Source organism: Notamacropus eugenii, chromosome 5 (genome assembly GCF_028372415.1).
Source record: "Notamacropus eugenii isolate mMacEug1 chromosome 5, mMacEug1.pri_v2, whole genome shotgun sequence".
In the NCBI taxonomy this organism is placed as follows: Eukaryota; Metazoa; Chordata; class Mammalia; order Diprotodontia; family Macropodidae; genus Notamacropus; species Notamacropus eugenii.
In genome coordinates, this window is record NC_092876.1 from 201850846 (window position 1) to 201866842 (window position 15997).

The 15997-nt window shown below is 34.6% G+C and overlaps 1 protein-coding gene across 6 annotated transcripts in view; it reads left to right on the top strand.

The window, feature by feature from the left end:
* The window catches only part of PDS5B (PDS5 cohesin associated factor B), a 232424-nt gene that overhangs the window by 204275 nt on the left and 12152 nt on the right, over nt 1–15997 (top strand). For 5 of the 6 annotated variants that reach the window (XM_072611890.1, XM_072611888.1, XM_072611889.1 and 2 more), the window contains 6 exons: nt 2827–2941; nt 3840–3972; nt 6641–6760; nt 8985–9047; nt 9963–10108; nt 12672–12771. In XM_072611890.1, the coding sequence (XP_072467991.1) occupies nt 2827–2941; nt 3840–3972; nt 6641–6760; nt 8985–9047; nt 9963–10108; nt 12672–12771 (677 nt within the window). Of the gene's footprint in view, nt 1–2826; nt 2942–3839; nt 3973–6640; nt 6761–8984; nt 9048–9962; nt 10109–12671; nt 12772–15997 lie in introns of those variants that run through there. The other variant, XR_011967607.1, reaches the window with a different exon arrangement.

Genomic DNA, 15997 nt, shown 5'->3' on the forward strand with positions numbered 1-15997 from the left:
GGTGATGCTTAACTAAGAAATGTTTGTTTTAATTGTTAATCTCTCTTTTCCCTGCCTCTTTAATTGTGGATTCAGAGTAATTTTTTTTCAGTTGCAAAATAAAGGTTTCAATAAATTGAAACAATGTTATTTGTTTAATTGTGTACAGTATAGATTTTATAAACCAAAGTAGTACACATAAAACTGGAAGGATAAGTCGGAATCAGGTTGTGAAGGACTTTGAATGCCAGGCTGTGATGTTATTATTTTATTTCTTTGGAGAAAGCATTTTATAATTTGATATTAATATTTTATTTCATTAGGGCAACCACTGAAAGCTTTTGAGTCAGAATGTGATGTAATCAGATTACTTTCACAGTGGAATTAGAGAGAGGGTGGAAAACATATCAGTTGAGAGGCTGTTACATAATTGACTAGTCAAACTCAAATAGAAATGGGGCCACAAAACCATATGTAAGGATACTTGCAGCAGATTATTTATTGCCTTAGAAAATCACATTATTTGTATTCTTTTGTATTTATTGTATTAAACATTTCCTAATTATATTTTAATCTGTTGGAGGGGAAGTGTTGGCAAATGGGAGAGTGGCAGGCCTCTAGTCTAGATGATTAGACTGTTAGTAGGATGGTAGGATTAAAAGCAAGGTAAAAAAAAATTCAAAGGCAGAGCCAACAGTACTTGACAGCTTATTGCAAGGAGTGGTGATAAAGGAAAGAATTAGAGAAAACTCAGACATTTTGAGATTGGATGAATGGAAAAATTATGATACGAACAGTAGACAGTAAGTTAGGAGTAAAGGCTGGCATAGGAGAGTGTTTTTGAATTTAGTTTTAAATAGTAAAAAGAGTATTGGGATTTGAGGTCATATGATGAAGTTGTATATCATAATTCTACTAAGTAGTGGTGGCTTTTTCTCTCTGAAGCTGCTTCTTCATCTGTAAAATGAGAGGATTGAACTGGATCACTGATCTCAGATATTATATGTGCTCCTTAGAGTGTTCACATGAAAATCCACTGAGGATGCAAGAACATATTGTGGGAATTTTTGTTTGTTTTTATTGTTTAAATAAGCCTAATCATTAATAATCATCTATAGGTTGACCTGGGTGCCCTCATTTGTTTCTGTATGTGAGATGGTCTTCTGTCTATTATTGTAGCTCAGGTATTCTAAGAATGAGGAACTAGCTCCACAAAACAAAGAGAGTAACTGTGACTCTGCCTCTCATTTACTTAATTTAATGTATAACAATTTACTTATGCCTGATTAAGTATAATTTTGTCTAGTTTAGCTTTAGTCCTCACAAAATGGACAAGTGGCTTAAAAAGATGCCTGTAAAGGAGCTATGGGTTGATGATAATATTAATAATATGAACACAAGTAAACAAGAAAATTGCAGTGCTGATATTTGTATTTCTTGTCTGAGCACTTCGTTGGTCACTCAAGGTACTAGCGATGATCTGATTATATCTGACAACATTGACCACAAGTTGTCAAGATTGTTTGAAAGATGGATTCACATCCACCGCCATTAGTTCTGAACCTCACTCCAAATATATTGTACCTTGAGAGATTATTTTAGATTAGATCAAGGTGTCATATTTTCCCAATATAGAGTAGATTTTTAAAAAACCAGTGCACATTGAGCTCATGAACCAAAACAATTCTCTCCCTCTTTCATTAGCCCTATCTCCTTGGACACCAAATAATCTTTCAGATTTAGAATACTACCATAAGGGTGGGACCATTCCCAATAAAAAGGTACTTTAAAAGTTGTTAGAGAATTGAATCCTTTCCCTAGGACCTGAACAGTCCATATAGCTGAGTTACAGTGAAGGGCAAGGCCCAGGTTTGCTCTCACCTGTCCCTTAGCAGACATTAATTTTGTTGTCATTATTCTGAATTTGACAAATATTAACAAACATGAGCATTTTCATATACACAGATGAACAGAAAAAGAGAATCATCTATGAAATCATGATCATTATATGCAGCTTGCATTTTTAAAGCATAGTTTTGTCAACTTCAGAGCTATCATGTTTATCTGTGACTCCTGAATTCTTTCTTTTGTGTCCACATTTTTGTTTAAATGCTTCTTTGATGGGCTTTTTTTTTCCCTTTTGGCATCATCAGTGCTTCACCTTCTCTTCCCAAATCCCTGCTTTCTTCATTTAAAACACTTTTGTAACAAATAAGTGTAAACAAAAGAAATCCACTCATTAGCCATGTCCAAAAGTACATTTCTCACTCTGAATCTCAAATTCTCTACTGTGGCACCTCAAAACAAACAAACAAACAAAAAACCTTTTGTAGGCCTGATATCAACCAGTAAGTTTGAGGCAAAAAGGGAGTAAATATTTAAGAAAGGGCCATATTTTCACAATGTATCCATCCCTTTTCCAATTAAAAATAGCATATTTTCATAGACACTGGTCCTTAATATATTTGTGAACAATCCAAGCCAGAAGAAACATGAACTTCATAGGGTTTTTGCTTATCAGAGTGTGAGACTTTATTAAGAAGGTAGGCTTCATTATTATTTCTTTTAATTATACTCATGTACATGTAAATCATGAATCCCTCCACTTTCAGTTACATTTTGCTACATTCATATTGTTGAAATACAGAAGGAGAGACATAGCTGTGCAGAGCTTATGCTGTGTACAGCTGTGTTTTAACCCAATAGGTGTCACACCCTATTTTCATGTCAGTTGAGGAATATTTAATATAAAATATATATAGTATACTCACTCTGTGTGTGTGTGTATACACGTGTATCTTTTGCCTTCTAAACCAAATTGTCTTTCCTCCCTTTTTTCTTTTTCAGAAAAGTTATTATCACTCCTACCAGAGTATGTTGTTCCTTACACTATTCACCTTTTGGCACATGACCCAGATTATGTGAAAGTCCAGGACATTGAACAACTTAAAGATGTGAAAGAGTAAGACTTTTATCTGCCCCACCCCCCTACTCCCTTTTAGCTCTGTCATCAGTTACATTGTAGCAACTGCTGCTCTCAGATGTCATGTTTCTTTGGAGAAACTTGGGAGTGGTGCTGGTGGAGTCTTTCCCTGCGAATGCCCTGAGTTCCAACAAGCTTCCCTCAAACTACTTCACCATGCTTCATTGTTTTGTTGATCTGACCTGTTTTTTCAGCCCCTTTCTTGCTTGTATTCTTAGACAATGTTCATATCCTAAATGAAAATTCATTGGAGACAATTCTTGAGTGAGGGAGCCTCTCCAAATTTAACTAAAATGTTTCTTAAACTGAAGACCACACAGTGTAAAAAGCTGGATACACACTTCAAGGCTTTCTTCTGTAGCAAGACTAGCCAGTGCTTTCCAGCATGGCCATTTAGAGCCCTGGTTAGCCTCTGTTCTGTGAAGAGGCAGCAAAATAGCACTTTAGTGAAAGGAAAGGGCTTAAAATAAATGGAATACAGTCTCTTCCTTCCAGATACTGGAAACCAGGTTTGAATTTTGCTTCTAATATCGCTATTATATTTGAGCCACTTCTTAGAACTTGTTTTCCTTTTGGCTGAGTCTAGAGACTTTGACCTTACCTTTGCTTTAGTTGCTGTGAAATTTTACTTTATTTTAAATTTTATTTTATTACTTCACTGTCAGTATTCTTTGGAATAACTCAGAAGGATTTATATTCTCATTACTAGTCTGTGTTTAAGTGGTTTATGTGTTTATGTTTAGTGGACCTTTTTTTCTTTACCATGATTTCTTGAAGATTCTTAGATGTTTTGCTTTTGGTTTTCTTGGATTTATTTTGTGAAATCACTAGATAGATTGTTAACATTATGGCCCACTTTTCTCTTACTTTTTTTTAGATGTCTGTGGTTCATCCTGGAAATCTTAATGGCTAAAAATGAAAATAACAGTCATGCTTTTATCAGAAAGATGGTAGAAAATATTAAACAAACAAAAGATGCCCAAGGACCAGATGATGCCAAAATGAATGAAGTATGTATAAGTTGGTATCATTGGAATTGTCTTTGTTCTTACATTCATTCTCATTCATTTTGTTTAGTTCCTCTTCTTTTTCTTCTCTTTCTCCCTTCTTTTCTCTCCCTCCTTCCTTCCCTCTCTCACCCCACACCCCAACGCCTTTTCGGTCTAGACCTGAGATTTCATTGCTGTGGTTAATTTCAGGTTTGGAAGCTCATCTATCACTTAGGTGTAGAGAAGAACTTGATTCTTTGGTTATAGGACTAGTATTTGTCAGAGGCAGGACTTGAGCCTAGCTCTTACTAACTTGAAAGTTGGACTAATATATTTTTTCCCTTACTTTAGCTATGTCCTGATTTTCCTTTTATGGCAAATTTCTATCATCATGGCAGGTGACCAGAAGATATGAACTCAGTATTAAATCTTTATCTCATAGACTAAGGCTAGAGCACATCTAAACTACTGTAAGATGCAGGTTTAAAGCACTGAGAAATTCAACCTGGAATTATAGTCCTTTCCATATCTATCTTTAAGTAGATGAATACTTGGCTGTGTCATTTGCCTGTTACTTGTTATGTATTCATATATAAGGTGAGGTCCTTGTAATATCTCAGAGTATTATGGGAAGAGTTAGAATCAGACAATATTGCAGCAGTTTGTGCAACCAAGGTTTAAACCTATTGTTTAATGAGGTTAAATCAGAAGTATCTTTAGTTGTTTCTTTTTGGAGTGGGAGGAGGCAAGGTAATTGGGGTTAGGTGACTTGCCCAAGGTCACACAGCCAGTGTCAAGTGTCTTGAGGCTGGATTTAAACTTAGGTCCTCCTGACTCCAGGGATGGTTCTCTACTCACTATGCCACCTAGCTGCCCCCAGTTTTATTTTAAAGAAAAAGATTTTGGTGTAGTCAGTAAGCTTAAAGGAGAACAACTTATGGAACATCCTGGGTTTGAAATCCACTTTTACATTATATTTGTCATTTAATATGGGATAACACTTGTATAATAGAGCATGCTCTGAAATGCAGCAAATTATACAAAGTTTTAAAGAGGATTTGAGAGCAGTGGTCAATGTGGATGTAATAACTAGTTCATTTGAACATGGTTAGTCATCAAACATGTTTTATTATAGATCTTTTGATTCAGTCTGGAATTACTTAGTCTGTTCAGATACCCTATCACAGCCTTCTGTTACAATTGGAGTAAAATAAGCATCTCTTAGGTCATTTATGTGATCATTAAACTTGGACATAGAAGTCACCTATTTATAAGCGGTGTTGTTATTAGATCATTAGCAGAATCTCCTTCTCCTAAGAAGGAAGTGAGCAGCTAGAGTGTTTAACTAGAGTAAATAAACTGAAAATGAATAGCTGGAGTGAAAATTTCATTTTGAGAAAATAACAAGATCAGATTTTTTAAATATATATATATATGTGTATGTATATGTATATAAATATATACATACCTATATGTACACATGTCAGATACAAAAACTGGGTTCAGAATTACATATTTACATAAATAAATGAATAAAACAATTTCCCAATTTATATCACAAGACAGCTAGGGCAGCTAAGTGGCGCAGTGGGTAGAATGCTAGACCTGGAGTCAGAAAGACTCATCTTTGTTTGTTCAAATCTGGCCTCACACACTTTTTAGCTATGTGACTCTGAGCAAGCCACTTAATGCTCAGTTTCCTCATCTGAGGAAATGAGCTGAAGAAAGAAATGGCAAACCACTCCAGTATCTTTGCCAAAAAACCCCCAAATGGAGTCACAAAAAGTCAGACACAACTGAAATAACTGGACAACAACGTTACGTTTTACTTTTTAGATGAACCAGCATTTACCCTTTTTTATAAAGTGCCATGATGAATGAAAGAAAAAGAGAAAGAAAAAGACAAACAAGAAGAAGCATGTATCAAATGTTTGATGGATGTCAGCCACTGTGCTAAGTGTTAAGGATACAAATAGAAAAGAAAGGCAATCTTTGCCCTCAAGAAGCTTACAGTCCATTTGGAGGAGACAACCCACCTAGAGGACGAATGGGGAGGGGGTGGAGGGAAGTTTTTGTGTTAGAAATCCCAGGGCTGGTAACTGAAATCAAAGGACAATCAGTTGGACATATCTTTCAGAAATACTGGTAGTGTTGCTTTGATTACTCTACCCAGAATTGAAGCAGAGATTAGTGTACAAGTGGGGTATAAGCTAGAGTTAGCTCTGGACTATGAGTCAGAAGACTTAGGTTTTAACCCTGCCTCTCTCTACCTTTAACAAGATATGTGTCCTTTTATAAGTGACCTAAATTTGGCCTCAGTTTCCTCATGTATGATATATAGTGTATGGATTACATGATCTTTAAATATCAATGATTCTATGATTCTTTTTATAATATGCATGATTCTATATTAGTGTTCTTAATATTTATGATTAACGTAAGTTAAGCTTTAGTAATTTAAATGTTCTTTGTTAAAATAATAACATGAGCTTGTAGTTATATAATATGTAGTTTACAAAGTACTTTTCTCATAACAGTCTTATAAGATAAGTAATGTAAGTATAATTTTGGTACATAGGTCATTCTCCCATTTTTAAAAATTGTGACTAATTCTTATCCTGCTATTTTTTCCTTTACTAGTTCATGGTTATTTAAAATTCCACATTTCTTTATTTTAATAATATTGTAGAAACTATACACAGTGTGTGATGTAGCCATGAATATCATCATGTCAAAGAGCACCACATATAGTTTGGAGTCTCCAAAAGACCCAGTACTTCCAGCACGTTTTTTCACTCAACCTGACAAAGTAAGTATTTTGAGTAAGTTGAAGCAACCTGTTATATCAGTATGGAGTCATAGGCAGCTATTGGATAGGGCAGGTCAAGGGGGACAGGACTAGGCCCATAGAATCATCCTGTAAGTACTAAGGTTGAAGGTTAGGAGTCTTCAGTAATCAAACTGGAATTGCATTTTGATACTTGAGCCAGGTTGGGGTTACAGTAAGAGGCAAAATCGAGACCCAGAAAGGAGGAAGAAGTGTGGTCAAAGTATGCAGCTGAAGGGTTACTATGTGAAGGCTCACGATTAAAACATCTAAAGGTAAAGGCCTAGTACAGGGGTGGGGAACCTGCAGCCCCAAGGTCACATGCAGCCCTCTTAAGTCCTTAAGTCCTAAATCCAAATTTTACAGAACAAATCCCTTAATAAAAGGATTTGTTTTGTAAAAATACAGTCAGTCAACAAAGCCACACCCAAGGACTTAGAGGGCCACAGTAGGCATGGCTCAAGAGCTGAGTAGTTCCTTTCAGAGCAAAACTGTTTATAACTATTTCTCCACTATCCGCTAACTTCTCAATCTCTTAAAACTCACTTTTGATTGCACCACTCAACAAAAACTACTCCGTTCAAGATCAGCAGCTGTCTCTTTATAGCTAAATAATAGCCTTTTCTTAGTCCTCGCTTTCAGTTCTTTGCAGCATTTCACAATGTCAACAACCCACCTTCCTGGATAATCTCTCTTCCTTGATTTTTGGGGACAGTGTGCTTTCCTGGTAGTTCTTCACCTCTGACTAATCTTCACTTTTCTTTACAGTGCCCATGCCCTTTCCTCTGGGTATGAGTGTACCCCAAGATTCTTTCTTGGAGCCCCTTCTTTTAATTTTTGTATTAGAAACCTCATAATCTGTAAGGATTCAATTATCTTTTTGTAGAGGTCTCCCAAATACATATAACCAACCTTCTATATCCTGAACTCCAGTTCCACATCACTGACTCCTTGCTAGAAATATCCACTTGGATGTCCAATAGTCATTTGAAATTCAGCATGTCCAAAACTAATCTCATTGATCCTTAAATCCATCCATCTTCACTCCCTATATCTATACCACCATTCTTCTAGTCCACTTGAGTTTTCAAATTTGGAGTCATCCTTGATTCTTTACTTTCCTTCCTGGCCCAATAGCCAGTCATTTGGGTCAATTTTTACTTTTATAATATTTCTCTCTTCAGTCCCCCTTTCTCCACTTAACCATTCAGCCTTAGTTGACACCTTTTTCCTAAATCTTTGCAATATATTACTGACTTCTTCAATTCACCCTCAAGACATCTGCTGTATTATTTGCTATTCTTTATGCTGATTCTAACCATGTCATTTTCCTACTCAGGAAGCTACAGTGATTTGCTGTTGCTTAGGATTAAATGTAAACTTCTTTGATATTTCAAATTATGTCACAATCTCACTTCAGCCTTTCTTTCCTGCTGTTATTTGTCCTTACATAGTTTATTTTCAAACTATAATGACCTACCTGTCATTCTACACATGTAACATTCTGTCTCCTTCATGCTTTGGCTCTTGGTGGTGTCATGCCTGGAATGTTCTCTTTTCTCACTTTAATCTCTTAGGATCTGAAGCTCTCTTTAAGTGCTACCACTTTCAGTAGGCTTTTCCTGATTTTCCTCATTGTTGGAGCTTCCTGTCCCTATTTACTTTGTTTTTACTTGTTTATATTTCATAACGTATGTGTACATGTTGTTTTCTTCCACTTGAATGTAAGCTGCTTGAAGAAAGGGGCTGTTTCATTGTTCTCTTTGTAATCCCAATACCTGCCACACAGTGCCTAGCAAAGACTAGGCACTTGTTGGAATCAAATTTAGCTGAAAATTAGCTACAAAGAATGAAGTTGAAACTGGAAAAAGTTTGTTGGAATTTGGAACAGGCAATTGAACTTACTTATCCGTCCTAAAAACACAGGAGTATGACTACTCCAAATACAGGACTGAGTCTTCTGTTCATTCTTCATTAAGTTATAATTTGTGAATTGAAGTATAATTGAACAAATAATGGCACAGTTAAGAGGATTTAGTTTATATACACATACAGATACCTCAAATAATTGAAAATAAAATTAAGATTTCAGATGATTTTTATTTAGTAGCGTAAAATTTGTTATCTTCTATCATATATTTAACCTTCTTGATATCACAGATACATTTGACCATGTTTGTTGATTACTGTTTTCCTTTGCTTTTAGAACTTTAGTAACACCAAAAATTATTTGCCTCCAGAAATGAAGTCCTTCTTCACTCCAGGAAAGGTACATTTTGATAAAAATTAAAGATTCTGTTTATTGTAAAGTCGTTTCTTTTCATGAATGTGATCACTGGCACAATTCTGTCTTACACTTTTATTTCTTTCAAGAATTCACATAAGCTAGAAAAATTACTTTTTAGAAACATTCTTATTGGCTAATAAGTAATTATTTTATCCCTTTCCAAAACTGCAAACTAAAGCATGATAAATTGCTAGTGTTTCGTCAGCAAGCCTATAGAATTTGGAATAAATCATGGCACTTTAACTTTTAGACATCTTCCTTGAATATCAAAATGTAAATTCTGAAATAAAATATAATCACATTTTTCTATAGAGCAAGTTTAGCCATATAGCTAGTGTTGTTGATTGCAGCATTTATTAGCTTTTGATTTCCTTTTGAACCTTTTTCCATGTAACTGAGAAGCTACTCAATTTGCATTCCATGTGGCTTTAAATGTGTGTTTGAATAAAGTTTATCTTTATTTATAAATTGAATTTTTTAAGACTGAGTGTCTGTCACACCCATACTGGAAGTTTAGTGGCCTTTCATGGTCCTGATCCCTTTGATACACACAGGTGTTTTGATATGCTCCGTTTCTGTTGCTTCCTTAGGCAACGTGGTGATTCCCCCACCCCTAGGCTCTCCCCATAATGATATCAAATTTAGTACCTGATCAGCTAACCCAACTACTTCTCAGAACTCTCAAGCCCATCCTCAGCACCCTGGTAGCAGGAATTAGAGACATGTTCTACTATACCCAGCTCAAATTTAGTTTATAAGACTTAATGCTTACAGGACAATTCATTCCTGTTGATTTATAGTCAGATATTTTGACAGTAATACCTGTTGTTTCCTAATTATTTCATGTGTAATTTATTGTTTTTAATTGAATGATCAAGCTTGTATTTTTTATTTCAGCCTAAAACAGCCAATGTTCTTGGAGCTGTTAATAAGCCTCTTTCATCAGCAGGCAAGCAATCTCAGTCTAAATCTTCAAGGATGGAGACTGTGAGCAATGCAAGTAGCAGCTCAAATCCAAGTTCTCCAGGAAGAATTAAGGGAAGGTATGTATGTGATAGTTCACATTTAACAGTGATTATGGATGTTATCAAGTTAGTTAACTTTAAAAAAACTTTAACCTGAAATATTTTGTGTGAGTAGGTGTCACTATTCTGTATTCTAAAATAGGCCAGCAGTCTTCTCTAACTTAAGATTTATAAAGGTCACATGAAATGCTTATTTTTCCCCCACCTATAGACTCCCTTCTCATAGCAAGTATTGAAAGAACTTTCCTATAATGATATGACAATAACCTAATTTTAAGAGAAAGTGTCATATAGTGGATACAGAGCTGGCATAGGATCCAGGAAAGTGGCATAGGAAGTCAGACCTAAGTTCAAATACGATCTCAGGCACTTAGGAGCTGTGTGTCTCTGACCAAGATACCTGACTCCTCTCTACCTCATTTTCCTCATCTGTAAAATAGGAATAATAGTAATAATGATAGTAGTTTCCCTTGGTGGTTATGAGGATTGTATGAGATAGGTGTAAAGTGCTTAACACAGTTCTTGACACAGAGTAGGTGCTATGTAAAATGCTTGTTTCCTTTCAGGAAGACCTGGACTCAAGTCCCTCCTCTGACCCATATTTCTGTGTGACTTGGGGCAAATCACTTAACCTCTCAGTTAGGCCAGTGGTATCAAGTTCTAATAAAAACAGATCCTTTAGGACTCATATTACTTAGAAAACCACAAATTAGCATAATCTGTGTTGTATTGTGAGTTTATTTATTTTGTTCCCAATTACATATCAATCCATTTGGGACCCTGTGGAAGTCTGGCAACTCTGTTCTAGTCAGTTCTCTAAGAGTAAGAAGATAAGATGTGTGTGAACCTAAATCACTGGAGGGAGATTCTTGTTCTGGAAGGTCCCTATATCAATAAAATCACAATTCTGGTCCTTTTGCATTTTCTCATTTTAAGCCATCCTTTTTTCGCTTTGCTTTTGTAAAGGTTTATTATACAACTAATTAAATTTTGAAAATTCCTCAGTAATTTTAGATGTTCAGAGACCGATATTTGCTGGATTTATATTACTTTGATTATGGTGGAACGTCACAAAGGCATTAGTTACTGCCAGTTTGGTGAATTGCACAACGGATGATATATGGAATACGATATTACGATATTCCTGGCAGTAAAAGAAGGGAAGAATGATATTAATGTCTTTTTTCAGTAACCTTTCATATAGGCATAGGGGTTATATTTCTGGTTAATCCAAAAAATTTGAAATTGGAAGTGATGGGTCAGAGCTGTGATTTCATCTGTGTGGGGACTCCTGTTGTAAGAACTCTGCCTTCAGATGGAGATGAGCAGCCTATTTGAAATGTATAGCCTCATATGCTTTGGTGAATGTCAAGAGATTCTCCTGTGTTCAGAGTATTTTTGGAGGCAGAACCAGAACCTATGTCTTCCTGACTCCAAGAGTGACACTCATTCTACTAGGCCACAATTGCCTTTCTCTGATGATATTCATGATGCTGTCCAAATCATCTGCCCAGGAGCTTCAATGATTAATGTATTGACATTGTAATTCCCTATGTTATTGTGTATTCAGCTGTCAACTGGACACATTCTCTTAGCTATCTTCAATTGAGTCTAAAACACCTTGGCTTCCAAAGTGACTTTCTTGATTTCCAGTTTATGTCAAGAACTGCATTTTCCTAGTCACTTACAGACAGTAATAATCTCTGAGAAACATCTTTGATTCCTTCCTTTGTTTCTTTCAAAGCCAGCCAAAAAGCTCTCTTTATAATAACCTCTTCCTTCTGTACATTTCTTCTTCTACCACTTAGTTTCAGACCCTTGTATTCAGGACTAAACTACTGAAACAGGTCTCTTAACTGATTACCTTGATTTTTTTAATCCATATTCTATACCACCAACAAATCAGCATTACTAAAGCGTGGTTTGATTATACCAAAGCTGATCTTATTATTTCCCCAGCAGTCCATGTTTGTCCCTTTCCTTGAACTTAGGTTCATGCCACTTAGTGGGTATTTCATCATATAAAACTTTTGTGGTCATAGGATCATGCATCTAAATCTGGAAAAGACCTGTGAGGCCCATCACCTCCAAATCTTTATTGTCTCTTCAATGAAAAATAAGTTCTTTGGGGGAAGGATTGTCTTATTTTTCTTTTATATTAACATAACATCTTGCATGTACTAGATGATAGATGCTCAGTAAATACAGTTGAGCTTCATGCTTCTGTTTGGTGAGACATGAAAAACCCCCATTTTCTTTTCCTTCTTAACATTTTCCTTTCTCCAGATTTCTTTCCTTCCTCCACATTTATATAGACAATCTCTTAATTTCTTTAAAATTATTGATAACATTAGAATTTTAGCTCTAAAAAAAAGGACTGTAGCTGGTATTGAATGAGTTGTGGAAGAATTAAATTATGCAGGTTCTAAAAGAATGAGAATCCTCCAAAGGATTTACAGTCCTGTCCTATAAAGCTATGCTAGGCAGGTTTTTGAGAGAGAGAGAGACATAGACAGACAGACTGACATGTGTAATGGTATGTGTAATAATTGTAAATAATGATAAATATTTGTTTTTAAAGGCTTGACAGTTCTGAAATGGATCATAGTGAAAATGAAGATTTCTCAATGTCTTCACCTGTGCCAGGAAAAAAGAGTGACAAGAGAGACGACTCTGATCTTGTAAGAGTGAGATGTTGGATTGTGTCTGATAAAATAATTATGTTATAAAACTAGTACTATAGTAGTAGTTTTCAGCTTCATAATGCTAGAATAAATTAGTTAATTTTTCTTTTTTTTTCCACCCTGAAGATTTTTTTCAGTGTGTTTTCCTATTTCAAGTAGCAACTTTTAAACATTAACATAAACATCCTACTACCTTCCTCTCCTTCATTGAGCAAACATTAATAAAACAAACCCAAAACAAATCCTTCAGTACATAGTTCAGTAAGCCAAATTCCCAAATTAGCTGTGTCAGAAAACTTGTATCTCTCTGGATTTTGAGTTTATTGCCTTAGTGTCATGAGATGAGCTCATGAGCTTTTTGCACTCATGTTTTACCATTGCAGAATTCTCAGTCTTTCAGAGTTCTGAGAATCAGAGTTGTAAAGTCTTTCAAAGTTGTTTTTTCTACAGTGTTTTGTCATTGTGTACATTTTTGTTCTGTTTCTACTCACTATATACTCTTTGTCATTTCATAAATGTTTTCCAATTTCCTCTGAGATTATCCATTTCATAATTTCTTACTGAACAGTATTATTTCATTATTTTAATATACTACAGTTTGTTTAGCCATTTCCCAGATAGGAGGATACCCCCTTTAGTTTCCAGTTTAGGGCTACCATAAAAATAGCCTCTATAAATTTCTCGGATGGCTTCCATAAATTTTACTTCTCAAGTTTGACAGTTGATTGTCTTTAATATGGTGACATAGGAATCCTACAATTATTAAATGTATTCACTTTTTTTGTCATTCCAATTAATAAATTTTACATCTTTTAGCTTAGTAACAAACTACTTTATAATACTATCGATAGTATTCTGCATTTTTAAAAATTAGCCATGTAATAAATACATTCTTAGATGATTTGATCCAAAAAGTCATCTAATGGCAAAAGATTAAGATCTTGACAGATTTAACATTTTGGAGATTAACATTTTAACATTTTGGAGATTTTATAAACATGGTATTTTTTGTTTCTAATATAGTAGAAAAGCTGTGCAAGTTGCTTAAAGTCTTAAATTTTTACATCTTAAATGTTTATATTTCAGTAGTTTTGGTATGTATGTATGATAGAAACAATTTGAAAATGGCATTTAAAGGTAAATCTGTTAAGAATTTTAGAGCACTTGACCTCAGAATATATCATGACAAGAGTATTCAGTTTGATTTTCCAACCCCATGAAAAACTAATTGACATTCCTAGCTCCTTTGTTCTCCCAAAGAAAGTGGCTTGGTTGTGAATATGTTGCATGTTTACCATGACCTTAACACAGGAATTCAAGTAGCAACTGTTATGTGAACAAAGGTGATTCACATCTCCTTTCTGTTTTTAAAAAGAGAAAGGAGAAAGAAAGTTGTATTGTTGTAGCAGAGTGGATGGAACACCATCCACATAAAAAGAAGACATAATGGATTTAATTGTTATTTCTGTGAATTCCTTTGAAGTGGTTGTCACATAATTGCTATTTTCCTTTGCTCCTTCCCAATCTCTCAGATCACGGTTTTCAGTAATGATATCGACTGTTTGAAATCTTCATTCAGTTAGCAATTAGATTTTTATTCATCATATCCTTCTAGTAATGGTGGGGAATTTTCTTCTTATAATTTTTAAGAAATTCTACTTAATAAGATTTAATTTACAATGACCATTTTTCATTTGTCACAGGAATTTGAATTGAGATAGACTACAATTTGTTGCAGTGTAGTTGTTTTAAACTTCAAAATACCTAGTTCACAGTGTTGTTTATAGGTTATTTCCATCATCTATAACCCAACTCGTTTAAGTTTTAAAGTGAATAAAAACTTTATGAATATCCTGTGTAGTGCTGTAATCTAGCAAAAAATTAGGTAAGGACTTTGAGAATGATTCTGAACTTATTCTCCATTAGGTTGAGATTTTTTTTTTTTTTAACTACTGTAAGTGATTAAGTTATTGTTTGTGGCCCTGTTTGATGATACACAGGTTCCATGTTAAAATAATTGTGTTTGTGTACTTTTTTCTAAATCTTTTATTGAATTCCAATTTACTTAAAATTGAAATTGTTTTCAGTTGACATCAGGGCTTTCTAGTTAACTCTATTGCCCATATTGCCTCTCTTGTTATCCCCCCTTTTAAACTTTTTACTATAGCATCCTATTACTGATTTATTTTTTCTATTGAAACAATATTTATAATTTTTTATTGACTTTAAAGCAATTTTATTCCCAGATGATTTTTAAAAAAAGGTGAAAGAAGTAAGTGATTCTATCATAGAATCTGTGAATTGGAAGACACCTTAAGAAGTTACCTGGTCATATCTCCCACATAACAGAAATCCTTTCTGCAATATCCATGGTTCATCATTGTCTGATCTATGTTTAAATAATTCTAACGTGATGAGCTCCCTGCTTCATGTTGCAGTCAAGTCATCCCATTGTTTTGATTGCTTAATTATTATGAAGTTTTTCTTCTTTATAAGAAGTGAGAATTTGCCTTCCTTTGCTTTTACCTTTTGTAATTAATTTTGCCTTTTGGAGCAACTGAGAACAATTCTTCCATGAAAACTTTTCAACTCTTTGTATATTTCTAGTACAAGTCATTTGTAGATCCATTGGAGTCACTCTATGACCTGAGCCCTTGTAGAATGAATTTGATGTAATACTTACATAACCAGAGGACCTTTTTGTAATTCTATCTCATTTAATGTGCCAAAAGAGAGAGTGTAATAATTAAGTTGTATTATTTTAAGAATGCTAGAAGCATTAAGAAGGTTGACTTTTGTTTGTATACCATGAGCTACATGAATGCTTATTGAATAATTTCCAACCTTATTTAAGAAGTATTCAAAATTCAGATTAACCTCATTTCTCAGGAAGGCAGTTCACCTGTGTTTTTTTCATTGCAATAAGTATAGAAAGAATATTTGGTCAAACTATAGACTCCTAAGAACTTTGGCAGTTCCCTTCTGCAGTATATGTGATGCCAGCTACTCTTCCATTGCTGTGCTAGTAGTAATCATGGAGGTAATGTGAATGTATAGTAGTTACTGATTTTTTTATGTGCTTTCTCAGGGGACCTTAAGTGTTATTGTGTCAGTCTTAAGTGTCAGTCTCTAATTGAGTAAGACTCCTTAAAACAGTAAATTTCTTAGTGGCTTGACATCTTAAGAAAATATTTTCAGTCTCCATCTGCTGGTCAGTGCTATA